Source organism: Falco peregrinus, chromosome 8 (genome assembly GCF_023634155.1).
Source record: "Falco peregrinus isolate bFalPer1 chromosome 8, bFalPer1.pri, whole genome shotgun sequence".
NCBI classification, from domain to species: domain Eukaryota; kingdom Metazoa; phylum Chordata; class Aves; order Falconiformes; family Falconidae; genus Falco; species Falco peregrinus.
Window position 1 is genome coordinate 33351690 of NC_073728.1, and position 23954 is coordinate 33375643.

Genomic DNA, 23954 nt, shown 5'->3' on the forward strand with positions numbered 1-23954 from the left:
AAATTATTATGGTCACATTTCAAAAGTCAGTTTTAGAAAGGCATAGATCAAGTTTCTTATGCAAGACAGAAGTTTATTGTACAGAAACAAGTACACCAAGCTTCCAAAAATATTTTCGTATATTTTGCTCTGATTATTAATAAAGCTTAGTTTACAAAACTCTGCTGTTCCGCAGGTGGAATGCTTTACTATCAAAGTTCACAAGATTTTGAAATGTAGTGTAACAAAGAACAAAACATGGTAAGGCATCACAAGCCAAAACCTTAATGACATCATAGTAAACTAATTATATACATACCTGCAGCCATGATCTGCTAAGATATCAATACTTAGTTTCTTAAAAAGCAATTGCTATTAAGAGTCTTAAACAGTTTCTTTCAGAGGCTGCTGTAGCCCTACAGATGAAGAATGCTGTTTAAAAACTTGTACTTTTTTGAAAGAGTAATGCTTCCATGTCAAAAACAATGTGAATAGGATCCTGGGGAAATGAGACTGCCCCACAGAGAAGTGACGCTTACCTGACAGTCTAGAATATTTCCAGGTATAACACTTCCTTAAGAGAGTATTCATACTTAAGGGTTCTTTGGGGGAGATATGCCAGCAACAGCAAAAATAAAGGACACTGTTATTCCCAATGTGGGGTTTTTGTTTATTTTTTTACTTCAGTGAGAACTAATCTCTGAGGATGATGATTATGAAGTTTATATGTCCCGAGCTGGAGACTGCTTCAAATGTGCAGGGACTGTTCAAAACACATTAATTACAAGAGATATGTACATTCATACAAAGTTGAAAAATTAGCAACTTCTGTACATGAGAAGAAATCAAATTTTCTTGCGCCTACTCCTTGTCAGCTCATACCTGCAAGACAGATACAATTAGTGATTATAGTAGTTTAAGACTTTCTTTAAAGTTTTAACTGGCACAACAGACAGAACTTGGGCTGTACCGCTTGTGCTCCTCCACAGGCAGCGTGGCAAAGGAGGCCTCAGAGATGGCCTCAAACTTCAGCTCTTTACCAGGACCTTTGGATGTGTCATTTTTCTCCTGCTCCTGCCAGTGCCACACGCTGACGCAAGACACCCGTGCAGGCTGGGCTGGGGAGCCCGGTTTTCCTACCCTGCTGGCCAGCGCTGGCCCCCTGCCTGTGCAGCTGGCAAGCTCCTGGACTACCCACCCTGCATTCCTGAGGCTCCATTGAAGGAGAAACAGGGAAGAACTACTGCCATTAACTACAAACATAGAAGGGGAGGAGAAAAAACCACCCTGGTTCTTAATCTTTGCCTCCGACCAATGCTTAAGGTGTAACTCTGAACCACAGCGAAAATACAAGCAAAACTGTAAGTGGCTTATAATAATAGTTTCTACAACTGCTTTGTAATTAAAGTTTTATCATATATATATATATGATATATATATATATTGCCGATCATATTAATTTAGTTGAGTTCATTATCCAGGTTAAAATTTGTTGCGAGATTACTTTAATAAACATAATTCTTTTATGTGTCCCGGTGGCTTTCACGGTAACTTTAAATATGCTGAAGACTGTAACTGACGTATAGGCCTCTTATTAAAATGTTGCACAGGGCAGGTATTGCACTAGCAACCGGATTAAGATACAACTTAGATAAAACTACCAGATTATTTCAAGGTAGCCCTGCATTTGCAGGTCGAATACTTTCTCACTCACCAGCACGCACAGCCCATTTCCAGCCCTCCGGCAGCCCCACAAACTCCCAGCAAAACAACTGGCAGGGTTTGAAAGTACCGAGGTGAAAACTTACCACTGTGCAAAACCTTTTATTAAGTCCTCCTGTGACAAGTCGATCCGCACCTTTAAAAAGCACATTTTATTTCTTCGTGTATTATTCAGCGTACAAGTAAATGAGCTAATGAGCCAGCTCCCCTCCCAAGGCAGACCTGCTTTCAAGTTCTAGGGCGGCAGCTCAGGCTCAAGGGAAAACAAGCTTCCTGCGCTCCTGCACATGGGACACGGGCGGTACCCAGCCTCAGCACTGCAGCTCGGCTGCCTAGTAGCACTACTTGGAAGCTTATCTGTCACTGAAGCAGCACTTCCACCGTACTTTTCACAGAACCAAAGCTTAAAAAACTGTTGGCAAATTCTGGGGTTTAATCCCACGTTTTTCTCAGCTTTGAGTTTGCACTATCGGAGCCGCTCCCCAAATGGGCAGCGGTGGATTCCAAGGAAACATTTTTTTCATTTCAGAAGCGCCCTTCTGAAATGAAGGGGCGTAGCACACATCACGTGAGACCACACAAGCTTCCACATGGATACAGCCTGATTTCAGATGAAAATCTGGCAGAAAAAGTTGTTTCCAGATTGCTAGTCCTGTTACTGAGATTTAGTTACTAGAACCGCATTTCAGGATTACAGGAATCGCTCCGACAGCGCAGCTCTATTAAATCGGTAACGTAGCTTCTTTAAACTTACTTTCCCCAGCTCCTTCCTCTCCTGTGAAATGAACGGCCTGTTGTTTTTCACGGCAATGTCCAGTGTCCTTTTCTTGACATCTTCCAAAGATTCAAAAAATTCAAACCTAAAAGTTTTGACAAGAGACACCAAAGAAAAAAAATTAAAATGCTATAAGCGTTAGTGGCCAGAATGCAGGGACAGAATACAGCACCAGCAGCCAGAATGTCTAACAGAGAAGGAAGAGACAGAAAAGGCAATTCTGTAGTTAGATTGGATTCACATGGTAAGAAATCTCTTCTTGGCCTCATCAAAGACTGCGACATCTGTTCAGGCTGTTCGCTGTGCCAGGGGCAAGGAGGAAAACATGCATCCTTGATGAAAAGCTATTTACCATCATTTTCCCCCTCCGCGGAAGATCAGCATATTTTCCATGCAACCCTTATTACTCAGAGGAAATAGCTGAGCCAACCCGCCAAGTTTCCAAAGTAAGCTTACACCACATTAAGAGAACACAAAGGTTGGAACCTGTGGCAATTAAATTCTTAATGGCTCTGACTCACGCCTCTGGCACACATCATCTAATGTCAAGTGAGTTTTGTCCACCCTAAATCACTTCAGTTCTGCCCACCTGAATAGCTTTTTCTCAAGTCAGAGCTGTAAAACAGGTAATGTGTTTTGGAGCAAAGTATTGCTCAACCTATTACACTTAATTGAGGATGTATGGGATGCACCAATACTGTGACAAGGAAAAAGATGCTGTTCCCAACAGCTGTGCTGGCAATTCATCAGCAGTTACAGGAGAGTAGGCAGAAGCAAAATCCACAACCGTAGTGTTTTGAGTGTTAAGATGAAATAGTTTAAAAATCTTTTCTCCATTTCTGACCTATACTGACATACAGAAAGGACCCAACACAGGAAAAAAGTGAGCCACCCAAGGCCACCCAATATTCATGTATTTTCACATGTGCATCTGTCTTTAAATATGGGATTAAAACCACCTCTCAAAAGAGCTCTGTGTCTGAGCATTACTGTGTTTGGGTTTATACAAAACACTTTCCATTTCAGAGGCAGAGCTGTGGACATGACGCTGTCAGCAAAAAGGGGGAAGCATTCTACCCTGCTCCCACCAGGTCTTCATGACAACATCCACCCGTCTGTCCAAAGACTGGTCCAGCCTCAAACGGCTGCCTACTACTACTACTACTACTACTACTACTTTGACTTTTGGCAAGCTGTCAGAATAAGCACCAGGCAAAGAAGTATGGACAGAGAAGGAGGCGTTGTGAGGTACCCAAATGGAAAGATTGCCTCCGCAACAACAGGGGGTTTGACACGGGAAGGGGAATGTCTGTGCAAAGCAGCAAGCGGAGCCCCATCTGCTAGGATCAGGGAAGGGGGCAGAGGAAGCTGTGCCCTCTTTCAAGGGACAGACACCACCACAGCAGAGCCAGGCCTGCCCCAAGGACTCCCACATCAGAGCTGAAGTGCCATTTTTTTTCAGAAGACAATTTTTTTCACGAGACAAACCTTCCGAGCAACGGGAGCATGCATACCTTACGTAAGCCCTTTCGTTGTATAGGGATCATAACTGTTTTGGCAGCAATAATTACATAATTAACATTTTCTTACTTCTCGTCATATTGGGGGTTCAGAGTTTTTTTCTTAACAGAAGTCTTCTTCCTGCTTGCCCATCTTCTATCTGGAAGCAGGTATATACGAACGTATGGATCTACTCCACGATTGGAAGAGGGTACTAAGTTTCTGTAAAAGAAGAAGTGTTGACAAGCAAGGCAGGTTCTCCCGCTGCGTGCTTTAATACCTTCTCTCTTCAAATCAGGCCAACCCTTCATGGGCCAAAAACATTTATCTTGGGAGTTGGAACATAAGCAAATAAAACTTTAAGAATGTGAAATTAAACACAATTTTCACTGATGAGTGTGTGGCCACTTATTGGGGTTCCTACATTAACATTTACAAATTCAGTCATAGGTATCAATCCTTGTCATGATGCCCGTCATGACATCCCAAGACAGGCATCGGTTGTCGATGCTGTTCAGAGGAAGTTTTGGGCAGATGAACGTTAAAGTATCTCTACTGCATGGAGCGCTGCTCGCTGGCTGCTCTCACAGACCCGCTACGGGCCTGACCAGAGCTGGGCTTAGTGAGGCTGCGCAGGCTGAAGCCAGCCAGGGCTAAGGCACCTCAACGGGCAGCTTACGCTCCGGCTTTGCTGCGTGTCTGACACAGGCTCGGAGAGCTCTTCCCCTTCCCTTCACAGATACATGCAAGCCATCGTCAGCATTACCTGCAGCCGTTCACCAGCACGACGAGGCTTTGCCGTACAGAAGCATACCGCACCGTGAGCTGAATCTCTCCCAGAGACATTTCAGTCCCGCTGTAAGACAGTTGCACAGCCAAAGCTTTTAAATACAGCTACGGTTTTAACAGACCACACGCACAGACCTAGCAGCATGCAACAGGACACCAGCTTCAGAAGTTGGTGATGCATTTTCAACTAAAAGCAACTTTCAGGGCACTGTTCTTTCTGGCACCCTAAGGCTTGCTATCCAGAAAGCAGCTGGACCGCAGAGGCTCCCCAGATACCTGCTCAGGTCAGTGCCAGCACTGCCTACCACCCTCCGTACAGGGAGCACAGGACAGCTTTCAGTCCCGCAGTACAAACTGCCAAACAAAGCACCTACTTGCCTTGCTGTAGATGGAGCAGCAAAGCACACATTAGCATGTTATGCAGCTCCTTAAGGATGTCTGTATATGCAAAATGGGACCTTTCTTATATTCCATTCTGCATGCTTTTCAAGTGGTTTCAAATCCAAAACATCGCTTAAAAACGGCTTATGAAGGAGGCCCTGTTCAGAGATAGAGAATTTGCCAGTCCAGAGGTGCTAGATGGAACACAGCTGGAGCTGCATTTGATGTTCAGGTTTATAACTGCTCTGATGCTCTTAATTGAGGTGGATCTTCTTTGCTACTTCAGTTCATTAAGGATTCCAATAGCTCCATTTTGCACCCCAGGAGAGACAAATTTGGCGCTCTGTCCTCCTCAACAGAGCAGACTGCCTTGCAGCCTCACACTTAGCACTGTGGGACCAACACACACACGAGCCCACCTATCCACAAAAACTTTGTTCACAGCATTGTAAGTCTTAAAATTTGTTGCATAAAATACAGTATCCAAAACTTTAAGCAGCCAGATATTTCTATCAAGATTTTATGTTTTTATAGAAATGAGATATTCAGACTTCCAATATCCTGCTAAAACCAGGAGTGTTATGGGACCCAGGATATTGACTGTCGCTGTTGATTAGAATAATTAGGTCAATTAGTTGTAAGATGATTTGAGACCCAAGACTCCAAATGACTTAGTCTTGAATTCAACAGTATGCAACGGCAATCTATAAAACCTAAACGTGCCCAAGAGAAGAACAATTCAGCTGGAAGAACACCTACTTATGAAGGTCCAGGTTGCTGCTACTTAGTTCAAAGCACGAAGAAGGCAGAGAGCCCAGCGAAGTAACACTGGGTGCAAGCCTCAGCTCCTGTACGGCTGGCAGAGTGGGCACTACCGCTGCCCTGGTGTGCAATGCTGACGGCGGGGGACAGTCTGCATTCTGCTCATGCTCTGCCTCGTTAAGGCCAGCAACAGTTTCACTTGGTACAGGTGCTGCTGAACTGTCATTTGTGTCCAGGTCTTCTCTGCTGTCCTTTTTCAGCAGGGATTCAACTGCTTCAGAGTCTTTGCTCACAGGAGGTACTTTTGAGACTTCTGGGTTTGGTGGGGAGACAAACTTTTGCTGGTTTCCACCCTTCTCCACGACATGCACAGGACCTTGCTTCAAGGCACTAACACCAGCCTTAACCCTCTGTGAATCGGGTTCTTCAGCATTCAAGGCCTAAAAATCACAAGGGAGAGAAATGAGTGCTGCTCCCAAAGCACCGGGGTTAATGCCAACATTACCATCTAGGATGAAATTTCACCACAACCCTGTGACAGCAGGAATCTGCTATTGCAGGTGAAAGAGGCCTACGGGATTAGCTGTGCTTTTCTCTTCTCTTGTCCTACTGTGGTGGATGTATTTAACAGCACCTAAACACTGATCCAGAGCACACTGAGAAAACAATTCCTAAGCATCAGTCTCTCTTACTGTTTAGCAGCTTCGATTTCCCCAGCTTAGATTTTCCCAGTCCAACTCTCTATTGTCACGAGAAGATTTTGAGCAATGGCACAGCACCAAGTTTTAGGAAGCCTCAGGGATACCTCTCAGCTCCACCACACACTCTTAATTGCACTTAAAAGACCTTGTCACACTTCTACTTTCTACTAATCTGTGAAGCAAAGTCACATTTCTCCACACCCATCTTACACCTGGCTAGAACTGGATGGAAATTCTAACTTCCATGTTAGTTCTGTCTAACTGCCACTCCAAGATGGCACTGCGGAAGCCAAGTGAATATGGCAAAGCACACCTTACCCGCAACACAAGTTTCATCTTAATGAAGCTGCCTGAACTGGAATGGTCCAGCTGAAATCTCTGATCCAGAGTCATGTTTGGGTCCTTAAGCAAGTGGGAGAGACATACTACTGAAGTTCCCAGGGCACTATCCCGATCCTTGTCTTTTATCTAGGGTGGGGGAAAAAAACAAAGAAAAAATTATTAGATGGCAGACTGGAAAGCGTACCACCAGGAACAGCAAAGCAAGAAGGTATTTCAAGCAGAGACTACAATTAGCTTATTTACTTCAGGACATACCATCAATATGGTTACTTCCAAGTCGGTTTTGCCAATATTTCAGGAGTATAATAATCAGTATGTCTGGAGTAAAAATCCCATGCCAAACTATGCAGAGATGGAACTGCTGAACTGCCTTAGCAGAAAAACTGGGTCCTAGTATTCACTTTCCTCACTTGCTCTGGGGAAAACATCCCAGGCTGCTGGGATGTCAACTGGTCTAAACTTTTACAAGCTTTTTAGGTAATAGTTTGTTTAGCCTATTTAACCTCAAAACACTTTCCGAGTTCAAATCCGTTTCTGTAGCCGAGTGAGCTGGCTGTGACTGCAACACATGCTTGTGAGATACAGGATTTCTTAACGAGCCAAAATACCAAAGTGAAGAGAGAGGACTCAGGTTGAGAATTATGAAGGCTGCTATTTCTGACAGCAAAATACTCATGGCTTTACTACACACAGACCTGTATATACCTCCTTTGCACTTTGCAGCCAGAAACATCCCATGTTTTGAACTAAGATATTACGTGTTACATGATTCTAGAGCAAAGGCAGATACCAGCATCACCTAACAGAGAATTGCCTGTGCAACAGCAGGTACTTCTTCCACCGTTTCAATAGGAGGGCCCCAGCACAAGCACACAGAAACAACCAGCACTGAGATCACATCTGCCATAAAAAAGGCTTCTTTCTACAAATATGCACTTGGTTTTCAAAGGAAAGCTCTTCTCTCACCTCAACGTGGAGCGACTCGGAATGAGCACTGTGGACAAAGAAGGTGAAAGCCTGGCCCCACGTGGGATCTTTGCTGAAATTGCAGGTCTGCAACAAGAAGATTGTAGCATACATGTTGTCTTATTCTGTAAGCAGCAAAGAATACCATCACTCTGATCACCAGAGAGGGTCACGGTGACCCTCTTGTTTTATTCAGTGATGCTACACCCCAGCTGTATGGAGAGTGGGAATTTTCCAGGTCAGAAGCGTGTGGAAGTGAAGTCTACCACCAAACCAGAATGAGTTCTTCAGGGCGTGGAAATGCCGAAGAACAAGTCTGGTGAGCTGCAGCTGGCCCCAGCCAGGGCTGCCTGGACCAGCAGCCAGCCTCACCTGCAGCAAGCCACCACTCCTTCCTTCCCACCTCTCCACCCAGGGAAAGCCAGGGTGCTGCTTCCAGCCTGCAGGCACCCAGAGCCAGCTCCCAAAGCCACAGCAAGCTGGCAGGAAAGCTAGAGGGGCCGTTTGAGGAGTGCAGAGCTCACAAGAAGAGTAGGATGGCACAGCTTCAGTGCCATCCACTTCAAGGATGAAAGAGCATGGAAAGCACCCACAGGGGCTGTGGCTGAGGCTGCTCGGTAAACCAGCTGCTTCCACCAGGTCATGAGTGCTGGCAGCAAGGGGAAAGGAGCAGGGGAAAGCTGGAAGTCTGACCTAGCTCGGGAGAGGCAGGTGATGTGGTGGGGAAAAGGGAAAGCCAAAAAAGGTAAAAAGGCAAGCAGAACCCGATTTCTGGATGGAGCAGGTGGAAGAAACAAGGGAAAACAGGGGCCAGACCTGTATGCCTGCATATAACCAACAGGATTAATTCCTGTTTATTGGATGTCCAAAAGAACACAGGGCCACCCTCATCAGCATCCAGCCACAGGGCAATAAACACAGCAGCTACTGGGCAGGCAGAAGTCAGCTGTTGCTCATACTCATCAGGCAAAATTAAATACTAAATAATGCAAAAGGAACTGAAAGTAAAGTGGAGAAGAACCAGATACATCTTGTCCGAGTTTAAACAATAAAATAAAAAAATCCAGTAAAACTGTGAAACACAGGAGCCAGGAGAATTTGATGAGGGAACAAATGCCAGTTTGATGCAAATGACACCCTGCCCTGAGAAAGCACAAGCCAGATTGCAGACCTATCATTTTTTCCTCTTCAATCCCTGTAAAACTAAAGTATCTTGACCAACATGACCTTGTGGCCATGAGCACAAAACTACACATCTGTACAGTAGCTGATCACACACCCACTAATCAAGCACAACTCAGTGACACAGTGCTTCCAGCGTGCTGTTTGACCCTCACCTCCCAGCCTCTGCCGCTATCACTGTAACTACAGCTCTACATATCACCTTCACTAGTCCTACCCTTCCTAGGGGCTACCTGGAGATAATCACCCATGAAATAGAAAGTATTTGAGGAAAGCACAAGAGTCAAACAGCCTCACCTTGCTTTTCTGAGTCTTGTTTCCTACTGTGAGCAGGACAAAGGAGGAAGGTTCTCGTTCCATCTTCTGTCATTTAACACAAGGAAGAAAAAGAAAGCAGAAAAAAAAGATAAAAAGAAGAGACATTTATAGCTTACAAGAAGCAATATCAAACCACTGCTCTTATTTGAAAGAAGTTGCTGGAAAACTGACACTAGTTTTCAGATGTGGGACATCTGAAGAGTGCAGTACACAGGAAAGATTCCCATCATAACACAGCACAGTCTTACCCTCTACCACTGAGAGTACACATTTAAGCCAGTTTTATGTATTTAGGTTACAACAGGTGAGCAGTTAAAAATTTGTCAAAAGCTGGGAGGTAACAGAGAAGAGAGCTGAAGGCTCAGTGGGATGTCTTCATCATTCCTAAATGAAACAGGACTCTCAGAATTGGTTTCTGAGGCTCAGGACTCACTGTAAAGCAGCCAGAAGCGAGTCATTGGCACCAAGAAACAATTCCTTTCCAGAAGCAGTAATACTGTGCTTCTCCACACTAATGCTATAGAAGCTAAGGCTGAGGATCTGTGTAGAGGAATGCAGGCAGTGTGTTGATCAGCATGGATAACATGCAGCTGTGGCCTTGCCCCAGGGCAGTGGGTTGGTTGACACGGATGATGTGCAGGTGTAGCTCGTTCCGCTAAGCGGTTAAATAGCCCTGAGGATGGCAGAGAGGGGGGGATTGGGGTTAGATAGAGGAGGAGCAGTGTGGTCTGACCTCTGGAGGAAGGAGATACAGCACAGACAGTAGAACCTGACCAACGGTAAAGCCTTGTCGCAGCCTACTAGTTTGATTGTGCTGCAACAGATCTGGTCTGGGCATAACACTGTATACAAAGTGGATACAATGAAGTCCAGAATTAAAGAGTATCGAATGTAATGTGTATCAGTGCTGGTAACTCATCTAAATTGTAAAGATTGTATTTAGGAGGGGAGCTGGTCACAGAGAATGGGAAGCTTTATCCATTGCTCAGAGCTGTGGTTGTATGTAGCTTGCTCAGGAAAAAAGAGAGAAAGACATTCTTCTCTATACCCACCATTTACATCACAATTAAAAATGCAGTATTTGGAGGAAAAAGTAAACAGAAGCAAAGAGAGAGGAGGCATGAACAACAGAGTGGCTTCCGAATCCCTCTAAAGCTGAGGAAGGATGGAATCCGGCAGTGAGGTCTCCAACTGACAAGGTTACCATGAACAAGCATATTCCTCCCATCCCAATGCGGGAGGTCAAGCTGGAACAGCTCAGTATGGCAAGAACCCCTGCAGCAGCAGAAAGGATAACATGACTAGGTCTGATGTCTGGAGTCTCTCTGTCCAAAGCATAAAATAAAAATAAATACAACTCCTGACACAATCAAGTATTTCCCCCTTGGACCTCTTTCACTGGGGCAGGGCATGGGCTTTCAGTCACTAATTTGAACCCCTGGTCACTTAGATTCTTATGCTGGGGAGGGTTTTTTTTTACCCACAGCTAGCTTCAGTTGCTATGATACTGCATAATGCAGAATGTTATTTTGCAAGTATGGGAGAAGAATTCAAATTTTACCTTGAGGTACTTGTTATTTTTGATCTTCTTCGCTCCACATTCGCCATTCGAATACTCAAAGTGGTTTTTCTGAATTAGTAAACAGAGTATTTCAAAACAATTAGTTTGTGGGCTTTAAGAAAAAGGAGTGAAGGCTACCTGCATGTGGTTTGTACTTACTGGAAGGTTGAAGGCACTGTCCAAGTAGACTATCAGAATAGCTGTAGACAGACCCTTCCTATCCTGTCAAGGCCAGAAAGATAAAACAAAACACAAGGTAGGCTTGATCACCCATCAACAGCAGTGTAAAGCACAACACAGATTCAAAGGACAGTTTCTGAAAGCTAAGCAGCTCTTCACCTTTCTCCTAAAAACTCGCAATTTGAGGAGCACCAGCCAATACAGCATGACAGTTTTAAGCACTTAGACCAGTAAGAAGAGGCGTAAGTGTTTTCAATTTACTGGCCTTAATGCTCTTCAGTCTCTCTAGTGCAGAACTGGTTGGATTCCCCAGTGCAGCAAGACACCTAAAAACATGCTCAGCCATATAACAACATCATCAGTAATTCAGTGTCAGCAGAAAAAAGCCTGGCAACAAATTTTATTCACTGCAGCAGAACTCAAATGCTTTTGCTTGATTATAAGAAACAGCATCCTTGGGAGATGGGCTTTATCCAAGCAATTCTGCTGGACAAGTAGGACACCATTTGGAACCACGGCCCTACAAAGCACCAGTGCTAGGTATCAGTCTATGACTAGTACAGGTTATAGACAAAGGTCCTACACAGATTCTAGATGAAGAGGGAAGGGAAAAATTATCAAAAAAGGGATCTGTGAGAGGCCACTTTGCAGTCAGTCAAACAAAGCTTTGCTAATTCAAGCAAAAATAGCTGCCAGATTTGAGTTACTCCTGAATTACCAAGGGACCTGGGGCAAGGAAATGCCCTTCCTCTTCAGGAGGGGTGGGGAGATGGAAATCACATCCAAACTTTTGACATCAGACAAAAAACAAAACTCCCACGAGTTTGCCTGGGGTTCCTAATTTTACACACTCGTTTGTTGATCACTGGACAGGTATCAGAGTATCTGAATCTTTTAAGCAAATATACCCACCTCATGTAGCTTTTCTTGGTCATTTACTAGTGAAAGCCACTCCAGTTTTAGATGCAAGTGTCCACTTGTTGTCTTACTTAAGGGAAACCACTAAATGGAGACAATAAAGAGTAACTTGAGACCTGTAAGGCAGAGTAATTTTTATAGATCTGTTGCAGTCTGAGACTCACGTACAACTGACAATAAGAATTGTACTTTGAGTGCCTTAGAGCTTGCATTTTTGACACTTAGATTGTAGCATGTCTATCTACTTAGAAACACAAGTCAGAAAAAACAGAAGATACCCACACACATACAAAGCATATGGGTATTTCCAGCCAGCAGCAGCACACGACAGGCACCCTGGCATTGTTTACAGAGTGCTGGGTTGCAGGGTGAACCACAGTAAGATCGGATCATTTCTTTCCTCAGCAGACTGCTTCACCAAACTTCATCTGTAGCCTTGTACAAAAACATTTGGTACATACAGGACACACAGTAATAACAGCAGATACCTCACTGCTGGCTCAGCATAACCTCAGAGCTGTCTGAAGTTGTCAGCTTGATTGCAATAAGCATTGTAATGGCTACTTTAAGTTTTCTGAGCAAAGGTATTTTCTTTTTGTGAAAATACTACAGTGCAAGTGTGCAAGGAAGCTTTAAACACACAAAACCAACGTAATAGCAGAGGGAGAGCACAAATAAGTACACATAAGCATACACCACCAACCATATTCAGAAATAAGTTGTGATCTTTACCTCATCAACAATTTTGTCATTCATTACATCCACTAGGCTTATAAGCAAGCTGAAAGACAAAAAGCAAGCATGTCAGCATATGCTTAGGCATACAGCATACTGCTGTTGGGGAGAGAAGAAACCACCACCGAGAAAGCACATGCTCAAATCTGTTCCAAATAGCAACTCCACACTACCTGTCTGTGTGCGCACTGGAACGCACTTACCCTTCTGAAGTCTCCCCCTTGAAATACTTCCAAAACTAAAATAAAATCTGAAGTAAATCTCAACTCTCATTTCTAATGGAGTCATATGATTCCCTACAGGACTCTCTGACCATTCTCTATTTTGTTCAAAGTTAGTTGCACTAGGAACTAATAACTTGGTATCAACATCTAGACAAAGGGAATAGCTTCCTTCAATATTAAATTTCTGGTATGAATAATCTGGGTGTCCTGTTGTAGAGGTTACTGGACCCTGAGCAAGGGTCATGCTAACTTACCTGCCCATAAAGTCATCTTTATCTGGATCTTCATCATACAAGTCCACTTCTAAGTCCTGACCAGGCACTTCATGAACAACAAACTGGAGAAGAAAGATGTATTTATTAAAAATAAAAAGCATTCACATAGGTTTATATAGACTCCAGCTGTAGACAAGAACATGACACTTCACAGCTGTACAAGACATTAAGGGCATTCCCTACTGTTTCATGGCTAATTGTGTAACTAATACCATTGATTATAGGTGAAAATATTTCAAAACCAGTTTGTTTGGGTTTGAACTACAAAGTTAAACCCCTCAAACTGGTATCCCTAATAAGCAGAGAAGAATCAATGCTAGAGCAGGCTACAGCTGCACAGACTGCTGAACTGACTGATATTTAAATCAGTGCTTTGCACCTCCTCCAAAACCCCACGTATGTAAATCAGATCAACCTGAATGACATTTCAGGTTTGCAATGTAAATGTTGAACTTGTTTAAGGGACAGAAATGCCTCAATCAAGTAACAAAGTAGACCACCTGCTCCCGTGCAGTCAGCTAAGAGAAGGTCCTCCAAGCACACGGATGTAAATGGCTGTGCATCCTACAGATGGAAAGATCGAAAGATTCAGTACCTCAAATGTCTCATTCCAAATGGGATTAAGATCTCGGGAAACTGTCTTGCTTCGATACTGCACCGTGCCAACACGAAGAAGAGCATACGGGTCAGACTTCCCCCTGATTGCACCAAGGAAACTGTCTTTCTGGACAAGGTTTTCAGCTTCTAGCAGATGAACCCTTATTATTCCCTGCATAAAATAAGATACAAAATTGGTCATGAAAATGCAATCTTTGGATAATTATAATACGCAGCCTCCTAAAATGAGTTATTTCAGGCAGCATGGGTAGTCACCATGACAGTTTTGCAAAGACGTGTATTGTGATGCAGTATATTTCCAATGACAGCTGTATTAAAACACTTTTCCACCACTTACCTAGAAGGAAAAAACCCCAAAACCTTAAACAAATACACAATCCTATCTAGATAATAGGGTAGGAAATATTCTTCAATTTATTTTTAAATCAGAAACGTACATATGCGCACAGGATAACAGCCACAGTCAAATCAAGTGTAGAGTCAAGATCAATTCCCACTGACTGAACGAGTAACTAAGCAGCCACTGGCAGGTTCTTATTTCATTGCAGTGTGGCCATTCAACTACAATTTGGTGATGCAAGTTTGTAATGGGGAGCATCCCTTTGTCATTCATTTATATTTACCTTTATTAATGATTGTATTAGGTACCTGATAGATGAAGGAGACTGAAGATTTGAATAGGTCAAACATTTAGGAGATCTGTTGTTTGGGGGGGGGTTTCCCCTTATTTTTTTTCTGTAACAGACATGTCACCCTTTGAGCTCCCTAAATAAATTACACCCCTTCACAGCATTAGTAAAAAAAATTAAAGTGGCGCTCATTGCACCTTCTCTAACTGAAGATCTGTGGTATTCTCAAATGAGACTAAAGGTTTAAATTGGTAAATGAGCTCAATGTCTAAATAGACATTTTATGCCATGTATAGAGGGTAAGACGCCCCCGCTGTCCCTCCCCCCACCTTCAGTCATTAACTATCCAACATCTGCTTTTATATTTCTGAAACATTACTTACAGAAAGCCTGCAATCCAGGTTGAAACAGCTGATGCAGGAACCTAAGACACTAAGCTTGCATGCATCCAGATTGCAGCAAATGCACTCAGGTAGATTAACACCCTCAATGAAAAAAACAACTCACGCGTGGGATAGGGAACCTCAAGTGGGCAATGTTCATGTTCTTTTTCAGCGGCACTGTGATCCTGTTTGGTAGAACCAGCCGTGCAGCAATGAAGTCTTGAATTAGCGTGTCTGACATTACACTGCAGGTGGAGGGGCAAAAAAAAGCAACCCAAATGTCTACAATCGATCACAATTTCAGTTAGCATGAAAGAATGAGGCACAGCAAAAGAAATGGGCACTGCAAAGCGAGTGGTACTGCCTATCTTCCCTCAAAGAGTTGTCAAGCATTGGAACAGGCTGTCCAGGGAAGCAGCTGAGTTGCCAACCCTGGAATTATTTAAAAGATGTGTAGATGTGGCACTTAGGGTCATGGATTTAGTGGTGGACTTGGCAGTGTTAGGTTTATGGCTGGACTCGATGATCTTAAGAGTCTTTTCCAACCTACATGATTCCATGAAAAGTGTCTATGTACAACTGCACAGGAGCAGAAGAAACTCATGCTTGTGACATTTAGCTTAGAATAAGAGGAAATGGAGAGGACAGTTCAACACCAGAATCAGTCACCGAGGGTGAATGGGGATCACTGTGGAAGGTTATGCTGTCTCCTATCAATAACCTGCATCCAGCCGAGCTGCTCAGAGGAGAATACGAGCGTGGGGCAGCCTCTCAAGATGTCTTTCAATCTTACTCCCTATTGCTCTGCACGTAGTTGCCATTGCCTTGTGGCACACATGGTGCAAGTGCCCACTTGCATGCAGGAATGATCCAGTCTAGGGTTACTAGGGCTGGATGTGAATTCTGCTCTAGCAGCTGGTAAATGATGAATGGGCGTTTGGGCCACATGACGAGACAGTCACACACCCAAACAAGTCATACAAACTCATGTGCCTTCTGGGTTTCCTTAGGAATGCCGACACCAGAGACTAAGGTGAGAAAGGAATCGGAAACTTTCCAAAAAGCATTTCACAGGGAACTCAAGACCTCGAGGTAGTTTGTTTTAGACTTAAAACATGACTCCAGTGCATAGTGCTGTCTGCTCTTGGCCACATGCTGAGACCTTACTGTAAAATGGAAGAAGCCAGCACATCCAAAACAAAATGAGTTTGGCTTGTTAGTTTTGTAGGGTTTTTTTTAATAGAAGACCAAGCAAAAGATTAAGATTCTGTATCTTGGTATATTTTGCACTAAGACGGCAAATCTTGTTTGAAGGTTTGTGGGCCTTTGGCACACAGATCACACAGGCTGAGCTGAGGGTATGTCTGGCTTTGAGTTCAGGGAACTTTCCAGTCTAATTAAAACTTACACATTTTTAGCTTTTCGGTTAAAATCTTTTCTTTATAATTGCTCTATTTGCATGGTAGGGACAACTAATTTGACCTAGTTCTCCTGAGCAAGAAGTATATGGCTGTCACAGTCATCTGGCAATCTCCAGGTGGTTCATGAGAGGATTTCCACATACAACTCAGTGTGAGCAGAGGAAAACCCAAGATCACCAAATGCCTGAAAGACTTTCATCCTCTTGATAAATCTAGTGCTTATAAGGCAGCTTCTCAGGGTAAGACTGTGCAACAACATTGTCACAGTGCATAGGTGAGGCTGGATTCACACAGAAGGAAAGCCCTCTCCTACTCCAAATGTCAAAACAGGAGCCTGAAAGCCCTTGGTCAGGCTGTTGTTGGCTTTCCTGCAAAAAAAACCCACAGGAAGGTCACAGAATTGTCCCTTCTGTCGAGTCTCAGGGTAGACACAACTGAACACAGCTTGTACGTGAGGACAGACAACTGCATCCAGTTCCTTTACTCTCTTAAGAAAGCCCCATTCATTTAAAAGGGAGAGCTCTTGTTCAACCTGTACTTCAGCCTGTTCATGGTCAGGCATGTTTTGCTCCCAGCTTTCATGTGCAGTGCTGATGAACCAGCAAGGGTTTCTGTGTTCAAATCCCTGTGAGAGAATCAGGGAGTGAAAATTTAGGACACCAAATTTGCACTTAATTATATGAGAGGCTGTAGGTTGGAACACCTACATACCTTCTCCCTGCAAGGATTAAGGAAACCATGTTAGAAAAGGACAGATTAATTCCTCTGATAAAAACCAGAGCTCTCGGGGCAAACTTCAGGGCAACAGGCCACTCTGGCCTCAAATTAAGAGAAAAAGAAAGCTTCCTCTTGCTCAACATCAAAGGTCTTCAGAGGCCCTTTAATGCATAAGCTGGCACCTGAAGTGGCCATCCACTTCCGAAGAGTCTGCAAACCATGAGCTGCAGGCGAAGAGAGAGGAACAGAAGTGTCTGCATTTGCATTGTGTCTGCATTTAAAGGGAGAAGGGCAAAGGCTGAGTAACCAAATATATTTTGTTCTTGCGTAACAATATTTTCTGCTTACACTGAGGAACAAGGACAAAGTGAATCTCCAATCTGGAGAAAATTTGAAACTTACAGTACTGAAAACTGCTAAGATTTTCATCGTTGCTGTGCACGTTTTATGTACAAGATCAACCCAAGAGGCACTGGGGAAGAGCTACATTTTCTGGAGAAGTAAAGAGCAAGCAGATTACACAGAAAGAGAAGAACATTTCCCCTCATAAATCTGGTATGGTTTTCTTTGTCAGAGGGACTGCAACTCTGTGATGCCTTACCTTTTTTTTTTCATTTTAAACTAAACAAATATAAGCACAGACTGCCCGTCACCTAGATCTACCTCATGTACCTTTGCAAGTAACTGCCACACAGGAAGTGGAAGGGTTTGTTTTTTAGTTTATAGGCTATTGTAGGTTTTGGCATTTACTATTTCTACCCTAAATGCAATGAAGCGATTGAAGCAATTTTGACAGAATGTAAAAAAGCACCCTCCTCAGGTTTTGCAGACTCCACAGTCAGGTGTGATGGGATGAGTATCAGCACAACACCTTTTACACAACACTTTTGACAACAGCTTTGATGATGACTGAAGAACCCCATCCCAACTTCCAAAGGCTTTTTAAAGAAGAATAAAGTGAAGGAAAGTAGACACTTACTTAATCCCTGGGACATCCAGAAGGTTGGTCATGCCTGCCCAGTTGATTTCCAAGTGCTACAACAAGATCAGGGAGAAAAAATATATAGGACCATTAAAATTTATTTCAGAAGAAATGTAGAATTTAAAGGGGAAGTAAATGCTTCTAAAACAAAGCCACTGTTTAAAGCAAGCAAAACCAGCACTAGTAAGTGACTGCATCTGTACATTAGAACCACAGCTGATATCAATTCCTTTATCTATTTTACCTGCCATACCGGAAATGAGGTTATGACTGGGACTTATCCTGCAAGCACAGGGAAAGACAGCATTCAGCCTCTAGCAATGGCCACTGGCAGATGCCCTGGGGTCAAGCATAATAAATCCAACAGCTCTGCCTAGACTTTGAAGTTGTTTCCTCATCCTTTCACTTAGGGGTTGGCCTATGCCCTGAGGCAGGGAGATTTACAAACACCACCTGACTTCTGGAGCCTGTATTTCTATTCACCCAATAAACAAAAAGCTTTTTTTTCATGGGCTAAAATAATGCTACTACATCTAAACACAAAAACACCTCATTCAAGATCAAAAATGGATGACTTCCATGAAGTCAAGCAGAGCATAACCCACAAACAAGCAAAGCTGTGTGCTATAAGATAACTGGTACTTGTAAGACTAGACGGTTTCTCATCTTTTATTAGCCAAGTGACCTTAAACAGGCAAGCTTTCAAAGCATGACCATGACAGCATGGTCTCCAAGATGACTGCATTTAAAATCTACAAATGGGAAGATTTAAAATCCACCTGGCAGGAGCCTTGCAGCAAGGAAACAGCTCCTGGAAAATCCTCCCATTCTCAGACTGAAGCAAGTAAATTTTCAGGTACTACTACAAAAGAATTGGGCAAATTCATTCCTGTCATCTCAGAGTTCAAGAGCAGCACTGAACAATCAGGAATTTGCTATTCAAACACCTGTGCTGTGAGGCACTCGCAGTTATGCAGTTTGGGTTACCAGTGACAGACAGCTTGTGCCACTCACTGAAGACCTATCCACGCATGAAGACAGACCAAGATGCAAGACTGCACAGTGCAGCTCACTACTGACTCACCGGTTTCTGGATAAAAAACAAGGTCACCGCTCCAATAAAAGGTGCATCAGTTAGAAGAGGTTCCAGTATCACCCGCAAGGTCCCATACAACTGCAAAGAGAATAAACCAGGGAAAACTGAGCCTGAAGGTACCCTCAGGACACAAATTTCAAAAATGTGAGCTTCTCAATGATGGAAATAATTTTAAAAATCCTACTTGAAGTGATTTTATTTAGAATTTAATAACAACACTAACCTCCTCCCCCTCAGATCATTGCTACTGATATCAGGCAATCCTTTCTAAGTTTGTGGAGTCTCTCTGCAATCCCGATTGCCATACAATGGAATCACCTCCCTATTAGCTTTCAACATTGCAAGAACAGCTTGTTAGTCTAACCTACACCAGTTTACAAACACCCTGGCAGAACCGGCTCTTCTGAAGTTCTCTACCAAGATGCAGCTCCTCTGAAGCCCAGTGGCAGAAGCTGGCCCACATGAGCTCGTGCTCTAGCAGTGACCCCGTTGAAGAGTTGCACTAAGAAGCTTAAAAGTGGTATTTACATGCTTTCCACGGAAGGCATCGTTTCCCCAGCCAACACACAAGGAGATAAAGCCAATCCATCCCAAGCCTGCTAGCTGGTGGTTTCCCAGTTAGTGCCATGACCTCCCCACTGGGACACTGTTACCTCCTGCCACACACAGCCTTGAACAGACAATGTTAGCGCTACACGCACCTGTATGCCTTTCACTCCAAGATTAAATTTCGATATGTCCATGTGAATCTCACAGTCCCCTATGTAACTGAAAGAAAATTCTCACATTATTCCACAGTTTGCAACAGTCCAATGAGAAATTCTGAGCTGTATAGGGTATAAATGAAATTAGTTTTAATGACTGGCAACATGACCCCAACAGGCAGAGACAGATCTTCAAGCAGCTGAAAAGGGAAAGCTGAGCACATCAAACAAGGGTCAGATTTTCACAAGAGAAACCCTGCAGTCAGCTGGGTTATTGATCTACCTGCAAAATGTCAAAGCAACATCTGTATTTCGAGGTTACTTTTCCATTCTTAAGACTGGCAGTTGGCTGAGGCAAGCTCGCTCCAAGGAGGGGATCGATAGGCTCATTAAAAATTCAGTGTCACAGCAATTGCCCTCTTGCACCCTTCTCAGCCAAAGGCTTGATCCTACCCCACAACTGGGTGACCCAGCCCCCAGGCTGATGCAGACCCATCCTGCCATGACACATGCAGTCCTCACCTTGCCCACAACAAAAAAGCCCATACATCACCCTTGCGCACAACCCAAAAGCCCACTTGAAGGGCAAATTCATCACTAAAAATAACCTGGTTTCACTGAGGCTGAATTAAAAGGCAATGACTTAGATCAGATTTTGGTCAGTTGCCATGGAGAACATCAGGCTCTAAATAAAACAAATGCCGAGCGCAAGTGCGGTACTTTTGCAATTTGGAAACCACCTTAGACTTTTTAAAAGTACAAACATCACCTTATGCAGCAACCCATAGCCACTCCACAGGGAGCAGAACCTAGAAGATTTGTTGATGCCTCTGGCAGAAAACAATTGAGAGGAGCTACCAAGTATCCTTTCAGTCCTCTGAGAAATAGCTCTTTTTGGATGCAGACACACAAACACCCTGCAGGTAAGGCAGGGTGTAAAGGTACCACAGCACAGTGAATGTGCTGTGCTTGCCACCTGCATGCATAATTTCACCCCATGAAGAAAAAGGACAAGATTTTTTGCTCTGACCACATGTATACGGACAAATGGTGCTGCAGTTACCATGAATTCACACTGTAATTTGCACACAGATGGATTCCCCCCACAAAAAAACTGCCAAGAACATGTAACCCTGTGAATTTTTCTCCATTTTTGCAAGCAAAATTATCAAATATTTGTTTACAGATAAGTCACTTAGCAGAATTTTAAAAGCACATAACTAACAAAGTCTTTAATGTTAGAACATTCTCATTTCTTAAATAACCAACCTCACAAGCCATGCCAAAATTAACACAGTGTTCCTTATAAGCTAGTCACATAATTAAACTTATTTTTACATTTATTAATTTCTAAAATTCTGACATTATCACAGCTCATTACACTGGGTGTTAGAAGAGCTTTGTCACAATAAAAGTCTAAATGAGAAGCCAAAATGAGTTCCTCAGTTTGCAGTAGTTAATCCAAGAGGATTTGATTCAGCTGTTGCCAGTATCCAAGACAACAAATAATAGTTGTGGTGTTTCAATTTACAACCTTTATGCCTTTCCATACAATCAAAAACTCTTCGCACCCAGTCCTAGATGTCTCTTTTCTCCAGTAACACTTCAATACATGCAATTGTGTTTTAGAGTCTAGATGTCTCTTTTCTCCAGTAACACTTCAATACATGCAATTGTGTTTTAGAGTCTAGATGTCAGAGTAGTCTTTACCCCTCTTATCAGAGCCTGAACCTTCAATTATCCTTAAGACTGCTTCATACAGGCATGACCCCCACGCCAGGGTGCCTGGTTGGAAGGATGCACTCTGTTCATTTGTTTTACTCCTCATTTGCAGTCCAGGCTCCTCATGCTACCGCCTGCCCCCTTTGCTCAGTGTAACCTGGCTGTGCTCTCTGCTGTCCGCCCCCAGACCGCACACCTGAGCCAAACTCAACTTGACAAGCAAAAGCATGTAGGGCTGAGCCCCTCTGCCACTACCCACAGGACCAAGCTTTACCCACCTGTGAAGGGTGGAAGGACCACCCATTTCTCTCCTAAATCACCTATTGCACCAGGTGGTGCAGATAAGCATGCCTGTGCCATGGATGAGAACTGGAGAAGCTTGTACGAGTGCGTATCTCTTCTGTACTTGGATGGAAATGCCGTGTTTATGATACAATGGTAATCCACTGGCTGAAGGGAAGGATGCTACAAGTGCACACACTGACAAGTCTGACTAACCTGGGTGTCTACATCACCCTTCAGAACAGGCACATGCAATTCCTCCCTGCGAAGTACCTCCCCATGGGCCCCATCTTCTCACTGGCCCGCATGCTAAAAGCCCCCTTCAGTCTGGCCTCCTCAAGTGCTCTGTAAAGCAGGCTATTCCTTAGTCTTTGGACTTGGGTAAATAAGCAAGCAGAATTAGACAAATAAGAGAGATAAGAAAACGTGACCAAGTACCACAGAGTATGAGAAAAAACAGACTACCTCTGCCTTTCCCTTTTGCCTGTCAAGTCAGGCTCCTCAGGGCAGATGTTCCTTTTCTGCTCAAGACCAATAAGATTCCAAAACGCTTTTAGTTTAAGATCCTACAAAATTAGTTAACCCAAACTCCACCAAAGCGCCAAGTATTGCTGCACACTTCCTCTTTTGACTACTCTCTCCAGTCCTGCACTAGATGACAGAGACTGTCTTTCCCAATTTGAAAACCTGCCAGTTAGGGAGTCCAGAGATCACCTTTTAAAGTAAATTACAATGCATACATTTGTTAATACATATTATTACACTATTTTTCTGTGACATCTCATGTACTGTAAATGCCACAGAAAAGACAGAAATGAAAATTCAAAACATTTCCAACAAAAAATGAATATCATTGCTAAATCAGATCAATGAAATAGGAAGCAACTGGATTGTGAGATACTCTCTGGGAGGTAACAGTGCCTTCAAATACTTTGAAACTCCGATGATTGTAGCCAATGATTACATGGCTACACAGCAGCTCAGGCAATTGCAGAATTAGTGGGAAGGAAAGCAGTTGTAGGAGGTCAAGTGGCTGCACTTGAAAACTCCCCATTTTGAAAAAAGCAGTTTTGGAGAATATTTCTGAAATGCTTTGACTTTAATTCATTTGGAGAACGCAACTGTCAGCTCCCTACGCTCAGGGGACAGATCCATGATTTAGATCTACGGCAAATTGTTTGCAGATCCCAGAGCACTTGCCAGTTTATTTCCAGCTGGGATGTCATATTTCAGATTTGGGGATTTCAAATCCCAATCTAGTGGGGATTTTACATTTCATTTAGCCCCTGCAAGAATGCCGATACTTTCTTATGTGTCATGTGAAGGCTGTAGTTCAGGTATGAATACAGACACCAGCACCTTCAGACAGATAAATGACAAACTTCGTCTGTACAGAAGACCTGAGGGTAAGCGGCGATCATCTCAACATTTCTGTTCCGTTCTATAAACTGTGACAAAATGTACACAACTTAATTTACACCAATTGGGTGCATCATCTCAGGGACCAAGCAAAAGCTTTTGAAAGATTACATACAGCATCCTTCCTTCCCTTTGCCAAAAGGTCCCCGTGCCTCACAAGTAATCACCTCTGAGCCTTGGTTTTCCTGCCAAAAAAGCAAAGTATAGTCCTCTCACATGGGAGAGTCAAGACTGTAATGAGACAGTGCTCTACATAACTATTCCCAATGCTCTGATGCTATGGACATATAAGCTGTTGTTAATAGATTTAATTAAAGCAGCTTCTCAAGTTCCTTTCGGTAACTCCATGCAATACCAGATGTACTGCATCGCTGGCTCTGCTGGCAGCTACTGCCCATACAAGTAAGGGCCCTCTCAGTGCTATTTTTCATAGTTCCAAAGCAAAGGATGTGTTAAACTTGTGATGTAACATCACAAATTGCAGAGCAAAGGAAGCTCTTCTTCACACAGCACAGACCTGAACCACAGCATTCGCACTGGATGATGTTGCAGAGATCAGGAGCACAGATCAAACAAAATACTTTGTGGACCATATATCTACAAGTGGCTATTAAAACTACACAAATGATTCCATACAGACCACAAAGGAAGGCTAAGGAGGAAAGTTTTTT

General features: G+C 43.4%; 1 protein-coding gene across 1 annotated transcript in view; it reads right to left on the reverse strand.

The window, feature by feature from the left end:
• Positions 1–52: 52 nt before the first annotated feature.
• Positions 53–23954, reverse strand: part of ESYT3 (extended synaptotagmin 3) — a 34413-nt gene continuing 10511 nt past the window's right edge. The window contains exons 5-23 of the mRNA XM_055813167.1: positions 19858–19924; positions 19145–19234; positions 18058–18113; positions 15065–15185; positions 13906–14079; positions 13290–13372; positions 12809–12857; positions 12071–12160; positions 11138–11200; positions 10979–11047; positions 9397–9462; positions 7918–8004; positions 6928–7077; positions 5906–6348; positions 4743–4832; positions 4067–4198; positions 2456–2561; positions 1788–1837; positions 53–861 (exon numbers count right to left, since the gene is read on the reverse strand). Of these exons, the coding sequence (XP_055669142.1) occupies positions 825–861; positions 1788–1837; positions 2456–2561; positions 4067–4198; positions 4743–4832; positions 5906–6348; positions 6928–7077; positions 7918–8004; positions 9397–9462; positions 10979–11047; positions 11138–11200; positions 12071–12160; positions 12809–12857; positions 13290–13372; positions 13906–14079; positions 15065–15185; positions 18058–18113; positions 19145–19234; positions 19858–19924 (2023 nt within the window). The 3' untranslated portion in view covers positions 53–824. The remainder of the gene's footprint in view (positions 862–1787; positions 1838–2455; positions 2562–4066; positions 4199–4742; positions 4833–5905; positions 6349–6927; positions 7078–7917; positions 8005–9396; positions 9463–10978; positions 11048–11137; positions 11201–12070; positions 12161–12808; positions 12858–13289; positions 13373–13905; positions 14080–15064; positions 15186–18057; positions 18114–19144; positions 19235–19857; positions 19925–23954) is intronic.